Here is a 19,185-nt window from a genome sequence, read left to right as displayed (position 1 = left end):
GGAAGTCATTAGTGCAGCCGCACCCAACAGGCCCGAAAATTAAGGGCCGGCCCTACCTGGGCCCTCATCAAACGCTGTACACTCAAGACACTGGCCCCGCTGCCACCCCTAGATCTCGATATATGGATCTGACCTGTTATGACATTCCATATGTTGATCTGACCTCATCAAACTCTGTACACTCAAGACACACTCCATATATGGCCAGTACAGAATTCATTCCATAATGTTGATCTGACCCCCCATTCCAAAGCACCAGCACTCGCCCAGCAATCTGCCGTCACCAGGTGGATGTGTGCACTTCTCGCCCTCACGCCATCTTACTGGTATAATAACAGCAAAGTAACTTGGAAGACAAATCGCAATAAACTGACTATCTACAAGTGTGTGTGTGGAGAACAAGGTAAATCAAGTAGAGTCAAGTAGAGCCAGTACCGAGCAGGCAGTTGAAAACAATATCTTAACTGCTGCAGAATTGAGTTCATGGGTTAAACGGGGCCGCCCTGTGCGAGGTGAGACCAACAGCCCTGGTAGAGGACGATGACAAGACACGTATCTGGGTCAGCGGGGTGTGTTCTCGGAGGGGACAGGTGACTGTAGCCCTTTGTGAGGGTGTGTTCTCGGAGGGGACAGGTGACTGTAGCCCTTTGTGAGGGTGTGTTCTCGGAGGGGACAGGTGACTGTAGCGCTTTATGTGGCACTTTTTGTTTAACCACAAAGAAAAGCCAAGCTCCAGCGCTCTTCAGTGTGAAACATCACAAGCCAGCCAGTCACGTTTACGCCGGGGACTTGAATGAATGTCACGCCTTTGGTTTGACAGTAGGACAAGTCAACCACGGCTTAGGGGATGAAATTCAAATAAGGGACAATATATTATCCATGGATCCTGGTGGGAATCCAGCACACAACACATAAGTATGAATCGGGCCATAGACGGACTGTCTAGACATGATGGTTACCTGCCAGTCCAGCAGACAGCATGTGCACCTGCGTAGAGTCAGGATCCAGCACTCCATTCAGCTTCTCCTTGGCCATGGAATAGGCTGCAAAGTAGATGGCCCTGCGACAACACAACACAAGAAGCGATATACATTATTTAACAATCGTGTGTGTGTGTGTGTGTGTGTGTGTGTGTGTGTGTGTGTGTGTGTGTGTGTGTGTGTGTGTGTGTGTGTGTGTGTGTGTGTGTGTGTGTGTGTGCGTGCGTGCACGTGTACAAGTGCATGTGTGACTACATCATGCAACCCAAAATGGCCAGATTTAGAGGAAGATTTAGACTTCCGTGAGGAATTAATTAACACCAGCGGTGGATGTCCCAGAGTGTGTGTGTGTTCAAGCAGAGAGCTAGGCATCATGCACCTAGTGCCATATTGCACATCTGCATGTAGTGAATATTAAGTCATTCTCTCGTATGTAATGTCCAGCTCCGAGCGATGACACTGGTGCAAGCTGCTCCGTGTGCACGTGAATGTACATTTACAAACATGCATTTCATGCACAATGTCGGGTCCGGGCTGTATCAATGGGTGGGGTTCTGTGGTCTAATGCTGCAGGGGTTGACATCAACTTTTTGAGGCCCCTCAGAGGTAAATTTGCCATTCGCTTGTCAGGGCACAATAGTCACTTGTCCGGGTAAAAATGAGTTATTTTACATTAATCCTTAGACCTTGAGACCGATTCTAAAATTGCCTCAAAATGTTTTCTGGAAAACGTACACAAACATACAAAAAACAAATGTTCCCAAATCGTCTAATCGCAATTATGTGAGATAATCGTAATTATTTTGACATAATGGTGTGTTTTAAAGTATATAATGTATAGAAATGACAGTATCTTCTTGGTATATTTCAGTTATTTGTCAAATCTGCCCTGTGCACTTTTGTATAACGAAGCCTATAATCGCCAACTTAAATGTGTAATCGTGACAGCCCTACTGAACAACATCAACAATTCTCATGTGAACGTGACTTTAGCAGCAGGAAAAGCGGGACACAAGTCAACACATTTTTTCCAAACTATTGCATTCCTGATTCCGACAACACACAATGGGAAGCATGCGGCGGCAGAGCTGGAAGCACAGCTGTAACAATCACCTTGCGTAACAATGCTCGACCTATGACTCAGCCTGGAGTCGCACTGGACACACACACACACACACACACACACACACACACACACACACACACACACACACACACACACACACACACACTGCAACAACAACACGCCCAATGTAATATAGTTCTAGTCTGTCTGACCACTGGTGTTGTTTTAGGCAAGAGACCAAAGCCTGAGTTATACTTGGGTGCGCACCGGAAAATAGCATATCTACAAACTCACAACGCGTAGCGCTGCAATGCGTTGTGAGCTTGTAGGTCGGCTATTTAGAGGGCACACCAGAGCCCACTATATTCCGCAGAATACCTGCTCAAATCCATACAGTCCAGAGATATGAATTCCATTGCACAAGTCTCTTGACGGCTTATCATTCTTCTTCGTATTATTATTTACTGGCTTGGCACTGCACACAAGACGAAGGCAACGACAAAAAGTCTATTTTAGAAGTGATTGAGTGTGTAGGTCTGTCAAAGAGGTTTGTCGTACATGGAGGGGAGGTTTTGTTTATTGTATATTTATTATTTAATGTTCCATTAAATCTACAAGAATCTACCAGTTGACTCCAGTGACGTCGCTGCAGTCAAATCTTTTTATGTGAAAACGTGCATGACATTTTGCCTGTGAGAAAGTGACATTTGGGCTGTGAGACCATGGGATTTTCACTGTGTTTATGATATTCATTGTGAACTTCAAAAAATATGAATCAGGTTCATGTAATGGTGACCATAGACAAAATGCATCGTGGGAAACCACCTCGTCCACGTCCAAACCATTAAACCTTGTGAACTGTTCCTCAATGTTACTCATGCCAAGGGGCCCCAAATTGATTATGAATTTGGCCACGGTCGGACCTGAAAGTGTTTCTTAGGACCTCCAGAAGAGAAGATTTATGTTTAAAAAAAATAAAAAATTAGTCAAAATGAGATTTTCAGATAGCACTTTGTGCCGCACTGCGAGCATACGTTTAGATCTGCTATGATGTAAATCTAGCCAATGATGCAAATCTTTGTTAAATGGTCTTTATAGTTATTATAGTGGTTTATGATCACATAATGTATATGATCTCGCAATCATATGCTACATTGGATTGCTAGGTGATTGAGTAAACAGAAAATGAACTGGAAACAAGATGGCCTAGCTTACCCGTCCACATCAAGTTGTTTACATTATTTCAAATGCCTTTAACTAGGATTCCTTTCCCAGATTGTAAACCTGGTCAAAACAAGCTTTATTCAACGGCCCACAAACGTTTTCCCACATCCGGTGGGAAGTCCACCTATGAACCCCTAATTGCTCCTGATGTGCAGTTTGGTGCCTTGTATGGTTAAAAGCACTATATAATAAATGCATCATTTACTATTTATTTTATTTACATATTTAACCATAACATACCTGGAAGGCGCCACGCCCACAAGGGTGGGTCCCAACCCTCTGAAGAGTGATCGAGGCCCCTCTCTCTCCATGATCAACCTGCAGTGACATAAACATATACACATTCATCAGAGCATCGCTTAAACGTACAAAGAACTCATATAAATTGGCAATAATTGTTTAGTGCAGTCTCTCTCTCTCTCTCTCGAAGCAGCTCACTAAGGTATAGGCACTAGGCACTAACCAATGGGATAGATAGTTACAGGTGTAACGATATACTAACTGCATCGGAAAATCTATTTTCATTTCAAGATGAAGTACCGTATATCGATATATAAACAGCAACATTTATTAAATTAGTATATTAAATAAATGAATAAACCTGCACTATCCACATGTTTCACACAGATTAAATTTCTTTGCTAGTTACTGTATCGATTTTAAAAAATCGAATCGCATCATATTGTATCGCCATGAATGAACCAATATCGTCCATGTATCGTCAACCTTGTATCGTATGATCGCTGTTAAAAATGTATCGTTACTAACCTAATGTACATCTACTACATGTCTGGAAAACCGGACAATCTCTTTGAAGCTGCACTTTGATGGCACTGCCCACCAGCTGCTCAAACACTTTGATGGCACTGCCCACCAGCTGCTCAAAGCCACGGAAGATATCACAGGAACGGCTGAAGTGCTGCCTGGGCTCACGTTTTACTTAAATAATCCACTGTGTGCTTGCAACCGTATTCTGTGTGCATAGAGCCTATATACCAGACCAGTTCAATTCAATTTCAAAGATGGAGTGCTGTGATTGTTGTACTTTTTTCCAGCTTTTCATGTGTTTATGAGGTGACAAAACTTCACCTTTGTGTGGTTATGTTCAATGATGACATTTCAACAAATACTGTACACTTTTTTGAAAAATGATATAATAATACCTGGTGATCATGTTTTACGGTGGGAAAACATCACGGCACTCCATCTTTAAATGTACAGTGTAGATTGGCCTGGGTTCCCAAAGTTAATAAACGGTATCAAATGAGCGGCCACAGTGACCAATGCATATCACACTAGAATGATTTAAGAAGGCTGAGAATAAGTTATATAATGATAAACGCTTGCTATGTTTAGAACACTGTCTGCTTCCAACGTTGCCTCCAAGAAGATCCCATCCGGTGTAATAATTATATCTGATCCTAGTAAAAGTGCAGGAATTCAACATTTACTTGAGTAAAAAGTACATTATGCAGAATGTCCCATTTCGGAAGTTTTCAAATGTATAAAATAGCCGATCTACAAGCTCACAATGTGAGCTTGTAGAATACGTTTTCAAATAATTGTAGTGGAGTCGAGTAGTTAGTTAGTTTATTTCTCTCGTCATGGTTTATCCCAGCATTATCATATACAGAGAAAAGGATTACATGATACAATTAACCGAAAAGGAAAGGGCTGAAGCCGAAGCTTATTATGCCCACCTTTTTGATATTTAAGTAATTTTGTAGAAGAAGGAAGCAAAAACGCAATAGTAGTATATAGTAGAAGCAAACATATTTAAAATTTGGAAGGAAAAAAGGAAAGAAATACCTAAAAATGTCACCTAAGTACAGTACTTGAGTAAATGCTTACACCAGTAAGTGCTTTACACCACTGGTATAGTGTAACCTGAGCATTCGGGGCTTTCCATGCGACCTACGAGATGCATCATGTAGTCTTCCATTGACCTGTCAGTATGTCTTTGTGCTGTAACATTTGTTGGCCGGGTTAATAATATCACTCACAGATATGTGTCACATATAAGTTTCAACTCATTGGTGAATTAATGCCCTACTTCGTTGTACAAGACCATTATAAGAGTAGAGACAATAGCCAATCTAAAAGCTTGAGCTTGTAGATATGCTATTGTACGTATGTAACCTTTGTTTGTCAAATGTAATGTTGTCCAATATGTATGGTAGAGTATGCTAATAAAATATAACTTATATCTTGTATACACCTATACAATTGGAGTGATTGTATTTGGTCTCCCTGGTTAACCTTGTATCTTTCTCCTTGTATCTCCATATTTCAAATGTTCAAATTCGTGAAATGAATGCCCTCCGTCATACAAGAGTGTCGCACAGAAGTAGCGAGATCTACTAGCTCACAATGCCTCGCCATGTGAGTTGTGACATTTTAGACATTTGAAAACGGCATATTAGTAGGCTACTTTAAGTAATACTACTTAACTAATTTAATTACATTTTGATGCCAATACCTTTTTTTTTACTATATAAAAATAACAGACTTTCACTTGTAACAGAGTATTTCTACATTGCAGTATTGATAATTTTACTGGTAATGTGAATCCTGCATGTCACAAGGGTCTATTTTCCCCCCCAAAAAACATTATTACAAATAAATGCCATACAGCCCCCTCAGTCTCCAGTACCAAGGATGAGTGTTTTCGATGAATTCATCATGGTTAAAGTTACAATGGGTTTGTATAGAAAGGGGGTGTGTTGGATTAAATAAATCTAATATCTAAATACTGAATCAAGCAACTGTAAAACTGTCTGGGGTGTTCACAAAAGCCTGAGTAGACAATAAAATAACTTCTTTTTTCAGCAAATCCTCTCCCCATTGCTTTACCTGTATAACCTCTGTGGTGTGCAAGTGTGTTTACAGTAAACTATGTTGTTGTAGGGTATAATGAGTGTGCAAAAACTCATTGTCCTGCAATAGTTGACCATGTAGACTTAAGTCTACCGTAATTTCCGGACTATAAGGCACACCTGAATATAAGCCGCACCAGCCAAATTTAGGTAAAATCCCGTATACAAGCCGCACCGGACTATAAGCCGCAGGTGGCCCCCTAGTGGCCCCCTAGTGGCCCTTACGTTAGCTCAGAGCCTTAGATGGCTCTGCGTTAGCTGTAAAAATCCATAGATTAGCCGCACCGTTGTATAAGCCGCAGGGTTCAAATCATGGGTAAAAAGCCGCGGCTTATAGTCCGGAAATAACGGTATTTGTAATTTTTTAAACGATAAAAAAGTGTAATTTTAGATTTTAGGGTATTGCTATTGAGCGAATACTTTTGAAAAGTCTTGAAAGTGTTTGTAAAATCTGGGGTCCCAGACACAAAACCTTTTCAAACGGGGGTCCGTGGCCAAATATATATCAATATGGGGGTCCTTGGCACGAAACAATTTCAGATGACAATTATTTTTGCATAATCGTTTCCATGTTGAAAAATGTCCATCGATTGATTTCTTTGTATATTAAAGTTATTTGTCATATCTGCCCTGTGCAAATTGTCATTACGGAGCCTAAAAGGCAAAGAGAAATGCAAATCAATGTTCAATGCAACAAAAAAAAAATTGTTCATCTCAATTATGTGTGTGACAATTAATCGCCAATTTAAATGTGTAATTGTGACAGCCCTGATCACTCAGCCCTATATTTTCAACTGTCTCATACCGTGCATTCCTGGAACCAACCGAGTCATATGATCTGTTTTATATCTATCCTGAGTGGGAGGACTAGAATGCTGAATGCGGTAGTAGGTCAGCCTGACATGAACAGCCTATTATGGGATGTGTGTGGAACAGTCACTGTAGCCTTGCTGTGTCATTGTAGCAGGCATGTACTCTCATAATAGTCCAACAACAAGTGGTGAACAGTAACAAAGTACAATTGCTTTAGTACTGAAGTACATTGTTTTAACCAAATTAAGACCTACTTTTCCTCTTCTACCCCATATTTGAGTATTTGTTTTACCATTGAGCAGAGCTACTAGAGCCTGCCTGCTTGCTCAGGGGAGAATTTAATCTTGACCATCAGGTCTAACTTCAGGGAAACAAAATACAACCAACCCAATTGTATAAGTTATATACCTGAAAAGGCCTGAAAAGGTTGAGAACCACTGGTCTATATGTACACGAGGTCAATCTTGCTTTTACTATCTTCACATGCAGGGGTGGAAAGTAACTAAGTACATTTATGTGAGTGCTGTACTTAAAGCTGCACTATGTAACTTTCCTCTTCTACCCCCAACTCTGAAGCCCCCCTAGGGGTCCCGGACCCATGATATATATTTATATATATATGACCCAAGGAGGCTGTACTGGGATTGAGTGGGGTCTTTGCACAGCAGCCATATCGGAGAGAAAGTGAGCCTCTCTCTTAGTGCCTTCACAAGAGTTTCCACTTATACTTTAATGCTCTGTTGCATTCTGGTCAAACAGAGTCAGGGTGCTGATCAATATTATGCATATTGGAAACACCAGTGGGTCTCAAAGTGTGGTCCTGCAGGGACCCTTGAGGGTCCTTGAGGAGGGGTTCAAATGGCCCCTTACGAGTGAGTAACTCTGAGAGTGTCCAAATGGAACCAAATGGACACATCAACGGTTAATTTGGTACCATTTAAGTACTCTTAAAGTTTATTGGGGTGCTTGATTATGTTTTTTATGTTTAAGTTTGAGAACCACTGTGCTACACTAAATGGAATAGAGCCTTCATTAGCAGGAACAGAGCCTTCATTAGCACCTGTGTAACACCTGTGAAGGAAGTATAAGGACAAGGCCCAATGTCTTTCCATTATGGCTGCTGTGCATAGTGCCTATTGCAGTCATGCTAAAACGTGACATGGACTGTGGAAAGAATGTGCGTCCATGGCATGTGGAAAGAAAGTGACACTATTAAGGTCAGACCACATAATTATCTCATATCTCTGTTAAGGCCTCACGTGTAGCAAAGCCCCTGTTAATGTTTCTCTTGAGGAGTTGTAAAGACCAAAGTCACTCTATAATCTTCGTCTTAACACGTTTTTTTTCAAGGACTGGAGTTCCTTGAACTGTAGAAATACTGGAAGGAATCTATGTCTGTTTTATAGAATTATGATTATAGAATTTATGCCTATGTCGCACAATGGTGCCACATGCCGCTTTCGCGAAGCAGTCAATATACTGTGCTGCCCATGTGACGTACAACATTCTCATGCTCAAGGTTCAAGGTTCAAGGTTATCTTTATTTGTCTCCCTTGGGAGAAATTTGTCTTGGAGACAGAGTCACAGCTGCATACAAATAACAGACATTTGTTCACATGCTCCAACTGAAATGTCATGCCTGCAACACTCACTTCAGACGGGTCAGATTTTTTATCATGTGTTCAAATAAATTATTAATTTGAGATTAAAATGTTTGAAAACCACTGATGTAGATGTAAGTGTCCTACTTACTGTAGTGCATGTGATGAGTCAGACAGAGCCAGTGTTGTTTACACTGATAATGTCTGCTGCTAAATGATTTCTCGCCTGCACATGACACTACACGCACAAGGAAAGGGACTATAGATTCTATATCTGTGGCTATTTTATTGCTATTGTTCTAACTAATTTAAACATGTACTGCCAGAATTGATTCTTGCTGCGTTTAGATTCTGCCACATCATTTCAGCCGGACTTTTTTATTTTGAAGAACCCGAATTCACGACCCCTGCACCGGAGAATTAAAATCGTCTAGGCTAATGTCAGCCTTGATCTTTAGCCTGCACGCTTGCCCCGGACCTGTCCCTTCTCGTTCGACACGGCGATGTCCCCCCTGGCCCTAGACCGGGCGCCCTTGTCCCATTTTTCGCGATGTAACTGGTTTCTTAACTGGTTTCTCAGGAGGCTGTGACCGGGTCCCTTTTGGGACCCCCACCGGTCATTGAAGGGGTTCCAGGTGGTCCCCAGTCAGTTAATATAGCATCACAAATTGCCGATCTACAAGGTCACAACTTTGGCTATTTTTTTATATTTTGAAAGATCTTTTTCTGGGGTCCCTGGCGCAAAATATTTTCAAACGGACGTCCGCTGCCAAATATACGTATCAATTTGGGGGTCCTTGTGGTGAAAATGAGAACCACTGCAATAGAAAGCAACACCTCTTTATATGAAACAAATCTTTCACAGGGATCTGATTAGATCTGCCATTTTTGCCGTGCGACACGGGCACACAACTAAGTATAAATAAGCCGTAACATCGTAACATGTAACATCGTAACATTTGCATCGTGCATCGTAACCCATTAACCTTCATAACACAGTATTGTGTACTTATCACAACAATGATTGACGCGGTCACATAGTGAAATTAAACACTATGCTGTTATTAACCCATTAAGACCGGAGGCTGATTCTACAAATGCCTTCTAAATCAGTAGTTCTCAAACATTTTCGTGCCAAGGACCCCCAAAAATTATATGTATACTTGGCCGCAGACATTGGTTTACCTGTGATCCTAGATTACTGAGGTACTACACTACCTCGCTGCATTCTATTAATGTTTTACCTTGCTTACACTGGTTAAAGAGCCGATCGTCTGCTACATACATCATTTGTAAATTATAATCGGTGGTCTACGACTCAAAAACCTGGCATCAGTTGGGCAATGGAAATGTCCCAAACAGTATGGTGCAGCAACAACAATAATAATGTAGTATTCTTACACATGTCATGTAGACAGGATCAGATGGTGAAACAACACTATATTACTGTAGCAGATAATTAAATAATAAAATACACTATGCGTCATTACACTATATTACTGTAGCAGATCATTAAATAATAAAATACACTATGCGTCATTACACTCCACCTCACACAGTAATCTGTGGCAGGGTGCAAAGGTTAGTACTGAGTAGCTTTCCTACTGTACCGACAAAGAATCTTCCTGGACTAATCAATGGCAAAATAATTACTTACTTCCTGGGCTGATCAATAAAGTAATATTACTTACTCGATATGGCCTCTCTATTAACAGAAAGCTAAAAACGTAAATAGTGTAGTACACTATTTAAGAGCCGTTATCGCCCTGACCTGACTCCTTTTAAATAGTGTAGTACACTATTTAAGAGCCGTTATCGCCCTGACCTGACTCCTTTTAAATAGTGTAGTACACTATTTAAGAGACGTTATCCCCCTGACCTGACTCCTTTTATGATGTCCTTTCCTGTTCCTTTTGTATATGCTTCATATCATTTTTGTGTGTTTAAATGCAACGTGCTACAAACACAATGCGTCGCATCACGACACATTGTTGTAACCTTGTAGATCGGCTATTTTCAAATTGATATAGGGCTGAAGTTAATGTATGTCTCGTAATAATAATCTAAATCCACAAAGTAACTAGTAACTAGTTAGTAAAGGTAAAAGTACTGACAATTGGAAATACAGCAGTAAAGTAAAAAATAAAATAAAAATTACAGTACAGTACTTGAGTAAATGTACTTATAGTCACTTTCCACCTCAGTGCATGCATACTCACTTGAGGCAGTGCAGGGGCCCGGGCGTGGCCATGCGGGCCACACCGGCCCCGTTGACGGTGCTGAGGTGAACCTCAGAGAAGTAGAGCAGGTTGACCGTGGACGACTGCAGCCTGGTCTTCACCACCTCCAGAGGACAGGTCAGGATGGCTCCCACCGTACCCCCACATCTGGAACACAGGAGTGGGGAGGGAAAAGATGAAAACACTTGTTTTACACGCACGCATGCCTATTATCACACTGCTGGGAAATACAACCTTGCTGGGAAATACATGCTGTTGTAAGCTTGTAGATTAACTATTTCAGTCATTTAGTATATATTTTTGAGTGGTGCAACCACTTCAAGGAACAGCAATGTCCGTGTCTATGTGTGGTTAACCTATGTGTCCGCCTGTGTGTTGGTTAATGAGCACCAGTATAATGAGTACCAGTAGGGGCGCTGTTGTGCCATGCAGAAACAGAGAGAGAGAGAGAGACGGTGCTGCACTGTTGCCTGCTAATGAGAGAGAGAGAGAGAGAGAGAGAGAGAGAGAGAGAGAGAGAGAGAGAGAGAGAGAGGAGGAGGAGGAGGGGGGGGGAGGGGGGAGTTGCACCACTCGGTTCACACAGGTGTGATTTATTAATTAATATTAAATGTATCAGTGATTTATTTGTATATTTAAGTTCTTTGTCATATCTGCCCTGTGCAATGTTTGATTACCAAGCCAAAAAGGCAAACGGAAATAAAAATGGTAACGTTCCAATGTTCAATGCAAAAAATGTAGTTAATCGCAATTATTTGTTTGACAATCGTCAACTTAAACTTGTAATCGTGACGGCCCTACTTATATCCTGCATCAGATCTATTGCCTAGGCTCTGACCTTAAACGTAATCACATTCTTGATTTCACACATGCCACCGACTCAATGTGACCAAGCTGTGGCGCATGTAGGGACAATGACACACTTCCATTAGCATATGACCCCTTTGACCGTTTCTGTCACAACAACAACAATCGCCAATCTGTGAGAGTGCCGCTGTCTGCGAATGCTGCGAAGTGCGAACTGTATCGTGTGCGTGCGCATACACGCACGCAGTACGCACGCACGCATGTATGCACGCACGCGCCATGCAGAAACTGTGAGAGTGCCGCTGTCTGCGAATGCTGGGAAGTGCGAACTGTATCGTGTGCGTGCGCACACACGCACCTACACACACACACACACACACACACACATAAGAGTAAAGGCCACGTGTATGGAGGGCCAAACCAGGTGAACTGGAAGATTGTGATGATAAGTCCCTGACCTCAGGCAGCATTAACCTGTTGTGTGCCGGTTTAGTTTAGTGTACGAGCACACTGCCGACATTAAGCATTCATTAACTACAGATTCTGATATGTTCAGTAAGACGAGACTCCCATTGTCTCTCCAGCTATTCAGTAGACAGCAGGGGCCTGTTTCACGAAACTTGGATTAACTAATCCAGGATTTAGGCCAAAACCAGGCTTTTTCAATCCTGGTCTTTACAGCCTGGTTTATTCCGTTCAACTAAAGCCAAGCGAGGCTCAGAATTGGCGGATTTGGCGAGCCGGGATCAGCAAGCTTGGCTGAATAGATAGCCTGACTTTTTGTCTCTAGACCCATTCTGTAGAACACAGATTTACTGATCCTTCTTCTTCATGCGGTATTATGGCAGTTTGCATCCTTAATAGTTGCATTACTGCCCCCTTTTGTATATCTCAGTATCTTTACTAATCTATTCAAGACTTACTGATACAAGGACTTAAATAAATAAAATAAATACTGCTGCTGTAATTAAAGAGAGAACATACTCTCAATAGTGGATAGACTGAATGATTAACTACCCCAAAAATATAGTTTACATTTTACCACTACTATTAACTTAAAACAGAATTCTTAATATTGTAAGCATAATGATATTGTCGCATTGTGATATTTGGCCATAACTCCCTCCTCTGAGGGAGCTACCTTTGGGGAAGGGGGTTGTTGTCCAGACAGGGGCCAGACTGGTGAACTGTGGGTAATGGGTTCAATAGTGAAACGTTACAATGGTAATATGTTGTAAAACAACGAGTAATGGTAATATTTAGTGGTTTTCACTTTTACAAAAGAAAAATATAATATAATATAATATAATATAATATAATATAATATAATATAATATAATATAATATAATATAATATAATATAATATAATATAATATAATAATTCTTCTTAACCGTGCACTTGCACGACATCAGACCTATTCTGGGGAACATTCACCAAAAGCAGCTGATCTACAAGCTCACAAGCTGTCATGATGTTGTGCAGCCTATATATATTTTGTTTATTTGATTTTATATAGTGCTTAAATTAGTCCTTTAATGCAGACCGATACAAATAAGGCAACATAAACCCATAATAATTGAATAAGTCTGGAAAACATCATTGGTTTGTGATCAGTTTGACTGCTTAAGTTAAATAACTCAGAAACTACAAAACATTTCAAAGTAAAAAGTTCCAGCATCTGTCTCCACAGTAAACTGAATTTTACAAAGTGTGAATGGAGTTTCTAGGTGAAAGTGATTTTTTGACATGCCACTATCTGCCTATAAATGTCTCAAATTTGAAAGCACTATATTTCTAAAACTATTAAACATTTCAAAGATTCCTTTTCAGGCAAACATGTCCACCGTAAGATGAACCTAAATAGGTTTGAGTGGGGTTTCTAGGTGTAAGTATGTAGGACTAGTAGCATGCCAAAGTTTGTGCTATTGCCATTGAGAATGCATTGGGCGTTTAATGAACAGTAAAGACATCAGGATTAGGTTAAACCTGGCTGTTAGCCTGGTCCGGAGAAGGCTAAATCCAAAGCATTAGTTCATGGTAACTAATGTAGCATCACTTTCATGAAACCGAATCAAGCCTCAACATATCCAGGTTAACTGGTTAAATTAATCTGGCAAGATTAACCAGCTTTCATGAAACCGGTTAATCGCTGATCCAGGATATATTAAGCCAGGATATGTGTTAAATCCCGGCTTAATCTCTAATCCAAGTTTATGGACCCAGGTGGAGATAACAGGATAGAGAACTCACGCAGGATACAGGATAGTGCCTGGAAGTGACGACAACAGAAATGAGCAGACAGAATTGGAATTGGAATCTATGTTATTGAACAAACACTCTATACAATGATTACTGATTGTAATATGTAGTTATTGGACACTTAGTTCAAGCTAACAAATAAGGAATATCACTTAGTTACCCTACCACTTCAAATGAAGTGACTTTACCATTTGAAAAAAAAGATCCTTCAAACCCTATTCTCTTCACCGAACATCAATCTACAAGCTCACAGCGCTTCGATTGGATATTTTCAAGAATAAGGCCTCACTCACACCTTCGCATTTAGCATACAACATTGTTGGATGCTAGATGTAAACAAAGGGTAAGTGTCATGGCTGACACAACATTGTTGTTGTACGGATTTCGGCTGTGACTCACACCTTCGCATCTAGCATACAACATTGATGCAAGCTAGATGTATACAAAGGGTTTGTTTACATCTTGCCCCAATGCATTTCCAATGGAAGTCACATGGTTTGACACAACATTTGTGTTGTATGGCTTTCGGCTGTGTTTCGACTGCCCCCTCACACAACAAAAATGTTGTGTCAAACCATGTGACTCCCATTGGAAATGCATTTTGAGCTTGCATCAGTCACATATGTCTCATGCATCAGCTATACAACAATCTGTTGTGACCGTGTGAGTCAGGCCTAAGGGTGCTAGGGTTCATGCGGTTAGCCACCTAGCCATGCAGTATCAAGTTCAATGGATATACATGCGGTGTGTGTGTGTGTGTGTGTGTGTGTGTGTGTGTGTGTGTGTGTGTGTGTGTGCCACAGTTGATCTCTGCATAGTTCAGCTGCCTTCTGACAGGCAGGCGCGACCTTTGGTCTACTTTCAGCTAACTATGCCGCCTGCCACCCATGTGTGTGTGTACTGTGTGTGTGTGTGTGTGTGTGTGTGTGTGTGTGTGTGTGTGTGTGTGTGTAACAATAATAATAATACATTTATTTTTAAAACATTAGTATCAGATCAGTACTCTGTACTCAATTATACACACTTTGCGGCCGGCGTGTATCGGAATTTGTATTGAGGAAAGGAAATAAAGGACTTCTTTACAGAAATGTGCCCTGTTGTACCTGCTAGGATTATACGGAGAGTCAGAAAACACTGAATTGGTATTTGCTCAGATAAATGTGTTTGAAATTGAATACGGGAGGCTATGTCGAGGAAAGCAAGACTGACTAGTGGCTGATAAGACTGAGAGAAACCGGTAGACAAAGACAAACCCATTAGTAGTCTAACTGGTTCATACCATAACTTTCACTTCAAAGTTGTGCGCTGCAATTAGTTCTACATACTGGCTGTAGATAATATGTTTCTGGGTGTTCCATTTCCAATTTGTCTGCTCATGTATTGTGTCATAACGTCCTATTTCACTTGTTTATCCTGTGCCCTGTGAGCTGAAAATTAATGTTCATGTTTATTAAAGAGCTGGAGAGACAGGGAGACCTAACAAACACTCTATCGCAATGATTCTCAAAGTGGGGTTCAGGCCAGGGACCCACAAGGGTCCTTGAGGGGGGTCTCCAACAAATATATATTTTAACAGTTTAACCACTCTTTAACTAATTATATACTTCAGCTATTCAAAAATAGCAGATCTACAAGCTTGTAGATCTGCTATTTTTTAACAGAATTTATTGTACATGTGTTTGCATGTTTAACATTTACGTGTTAATGTGGGATTCCTTCACATGTATATAGTAATGATTACCATCACAATATATGGAGCTAGTTAACACTTACATTTTAACAGAAATATAGCACTTCCATCACCATGAAGCATGTAAAATGATGCTACACATTAACTAACCAGTAACCACTAGACTGTGTAAACTCTATCGACTGCTTCACTTTTACTTCAGCCCAATTCAGATTATCCAGCTAAATGGCTGATATAGCCTATAGTTAAGAACCAATTAATTACATGCATGCCTACAGTAGGCTTAAATAAGTCTACATACATACACGCACGCACGCGCGCGCGCACACAAACACACACACACACACACACACACACACACACACACACACACACACACACACACACACACACACACACACACACACACACACACACACACTTTGTTCATAACAGAAGGCTATAGCCTAGCAGGTGTAGATCATAATGGTTCACAACTTCACATGACGCAGACGCTCGTACAATCGTACATGTTTCAGGGCTACTACAAACCAAATATGTGACAGCTCCACTCACCCTCCTGCGAACAGATGCACCAGTGTTTCCCTCTGGCTCATTCTGCACTAGCATGTCCCTTCGACACACACAGGAGACAGACGGGGGACCACGCACCGACCCCTCGATCTGACAGATCTTTCGATCGCCAATCGATCAGTCAATAAATTGGTAGATCGTGCCGATGAGTCGGAATGCAGCGTCGATTGTGCCGAGACGAACCAATAGGGCCCCGAAGAAACCTCTCCTTCCCTCTCTCTCTCTCTCTCTCTCGCGATCCGTTTTCTTCCACTCAAACAGCAGTCAAATATTTAGAATCAACGATTTGCTCCGCGTGCTTGTCTAGCAGTGTATTATTCCACTAGTGTCAGTGTGTGTCTGTGTGTAACTATGATCGCCGCCGCAGCCAGTGTGAGTCTGTGAGACAGAAAATGGGAAGCTGTACGTATACTGTACAAGCATAGGGGCTGTCAAACACGCCTCCCTATTGGTCGAGCCGCCCCGCTGACGTCACGCCGGCCCCCGCCCCCCATCACGCTCTGTTCACATGATAATATTGAATGAACCGGGTCGTGAATGGACGAACGAACCCGTTAACGTACAACCGTCCTATACGGTCTGTCTGTATGTCGTCAGATTTATATAGGTTACTAGTTTGGGACTAGGGTAGGCAACCTTAGGCACGCACGTCGCACGTGTGCCAACTTTGGCACTTAATGGCACCTTTGCATTCAAACTGAACTCTGATATTGAGTCTTATGATCATTGCATATCCTGATGTGAAATAAAAGCTATATGGCACACTGGCTCAAGAACATGAAAACATGGCTTTTTAATTGTGACAGTAGGTCGCTCATGACCGTCCGTCACGCGACTCACGCCTTGTGACATGCTCGATATATGGACTATGGTCAATACAGAATTCATTCCATATGTTGATCTGACCTCATCAAATCCTGTACACTCAAGACACGCTCCATATATGGCCAATACATAATTCATTCCATATGTTGATCTGACCTCATCAAACCGTTAGATCTCTATACTCTTCACATAACAGGACACCGGACGCGTCTCTTCAGGATTCTACCTTCAAGACAGTAGTATTTTTCATTGTGCGGAGGAGACTTCCGACGAGCAGCGCTGCTGTCTGGCCAGGGAACACCAGATGGGATTTTTACTTGAGTCGTGACCGATACAAATTGGTTTGTGACCCATGAAGACGGGTTCCAACCTAGCTTGTCTGTCTGTCTGTCAGACATTATCTGGTTGGACCATATAATGTATAACCTAATTCTGATCAGTGTTTGGGTGTATTGTATTACGCCTCTTGTGCAGATCCAAATAAAATAATTCAAATGTGTGTGTGTGTGTGTGTGTGTGTGTGTGTGTGTGTGTGTGTGTGTGTGTGTGTGTGTGTGTGTGTGTGTGTGTGTGTGTGTGTGTGTGTGTGTCAGTTTGTGTTCATGTGTGTGTGTGTGTGTGTGTGTGTGTGTGTGTGTGTGTGTGTGTGTGTGTGTGCAAGGATTATTGAATTGAGTCTGAATGGACACTCACATGTGGGTAATTGAGAGCACGGTTTCGAGGGAGTTGGGAGTCATGTGCATTGTGCACGCAGGACCATTTCTTCCCCAATGTAGGACCATCAAATGGCACACATGTCCCTCCAACGCCTTTAACCCATTAAGACCTGAGGCCAATTCTACAAATGCCTAATCAGTACTTCTCAAAAATATCTTTGTGCCGAGGACCCCCAAAATGAGATTTGGCTAAGGACCCCATCTGAAAATGAGTTATGCCAACAGGGACACCCGTCATGTAGTGGAGTACAAGTAAAAGTATTGGAAATTTTAAATACTCAAGTAAAGTACAAATACATCAAAATGTAAGTAAATGTACTTAGTTACTTTGTTAATTGTCGGGATAGGTATACGAACCCGCAACATGCTGTCAGGCTGCATTATGTCTATGTATGTTCCCAGGACTGATATGCCAGCCCAATATTTGTTTGTAGAACACAATATCTAAAAGTTAAGAGTGACATACAGTATATGTTCAAATTATGTAATTATTTCAAAAGTAAAGTTCGTAAATGAACCAAGGCTACTATATTACATAGTAGATAATGCAATGTCTATTTAGTGGACTTTGGATGTGACAGCTGCAGCCTTTTTTAAAGAGATTAGCTCCTCGGATATCACAAATACATTCTTGAAAATATAGAATTTTAGCACTAGAGCAAAAGATAACTACATTCCTTGTTCCTCTACATTACACCAACAGTTTGCAAAAGCATACTGGTTTTACACTACAGTGCTCTCTTTAGTCAAAAGTGAACAATTAAGTTTATTCAGGGCCCCCAAACAGTTCATGACTATTTGTGTTGGAAAGAAAAGCAGTTTCTTATCGGCTTTTCTACAGCTCTACATGCAGTAGCATTTCCGACATTATTCCGACATGGATGGATCAATATAAGTACTAATCAATATCTGTGGGGTTAAGTCCAAAACTGAACTAAAATAGCTCTTGCCTCATGTGTGGTGAAAGCTGCTGCACTCCATGCTATATCCCCATTGAACTAGTTCATTCCTACCTCTAGTAGCAGGGATTTTGACCTCGGGTACCCATAATCTACACCGTACTGTCTGTGTTAATGATCAGAGTCTACAAATGGAACCACAAATGGGTCCATCTGGTTCCATTTGTATACACTTTCAAAGTTATAGCCCGTAAGAGTCCATTCTCTCATTTGGTTCCTAACTACCAACAATTTGGCTAGGGACCACCTGGAACCCCTTCAAGGACAAGTGCAATTCCAGGTAGGCTCACTAAATTCTAATTTGTGAGCTTGTACTTCGCTACATCGCAAAGGAAAATATTGTACACAATGCTCCACCAAAACAACATTCCCCCCAAAACAACAACAACAATTTGAAATGCAACATATGCTGCACCAAATCAAGACTGTTTCATCCCAAAATGTTTAAAATGCATTACACCAACTTAAGGCATCACTTTGTAACAGTTTTGTTTTATGAATAAAATTACATTTGTATGGTAGAGTATGTTAATACAATATAACTTTAACTTTAA

General features: G+C 41.1%; 1 protein-coding gene across 1 annotated transcript in view; it reads right to left on the bottom strand.

Moving 5' to 3' along the window:
• The window catches only part of LOC310870876 (solute carrier family 25 member 36-A-like), a 32,286-nt gene extending 15,800 nt beyond the window's left edge, over nt 1-16,486 (bottom strand). The window contains exons 1-4 of the mRNA XM_083782226.1: nt 16,114-16,486; nt 10,780-10,947; nt 3,511-3,588; nt 960-1,060 (exon numbers count right to left, since the gene is read on the bottom strand). Coding sequence (XP_083638352.1) covers nt 960-1,060; nt 3,511-3,588; nt 10,780-10,947; nt 16,114-16,154 — 388 coding nt within the window. The 5' untranslated portion in view covers nt 16,155-16,486. The remainder of the gene's footprint in view (nt 1-959; nt 1,061-3,510; nt 3,589-10,779; nt 10,948-16,113) is intronic.
• Between the last annotated feature and the right edge of the window lie 2,699 nt (nt 16,487-19,185).

The sequence above is a fragment of the Protomyctophum parallelum genome (genome assembly GCF_964188405.1).
Source record: "Protomyctophum parallelum genome assembly, chromosome: 14".
In the NCBI taxonomy this organism is placed as follows: domain Eukaryota; kingdom Metazoa; phylum Chordata; class Actinopteri; order Myctophiformes; family Myctophidae; genus Protomyctophum; species Protomyctophum parallelum.
This window is presented reverse-complemented; position numbering and strand designations above follow the sequence as displayed.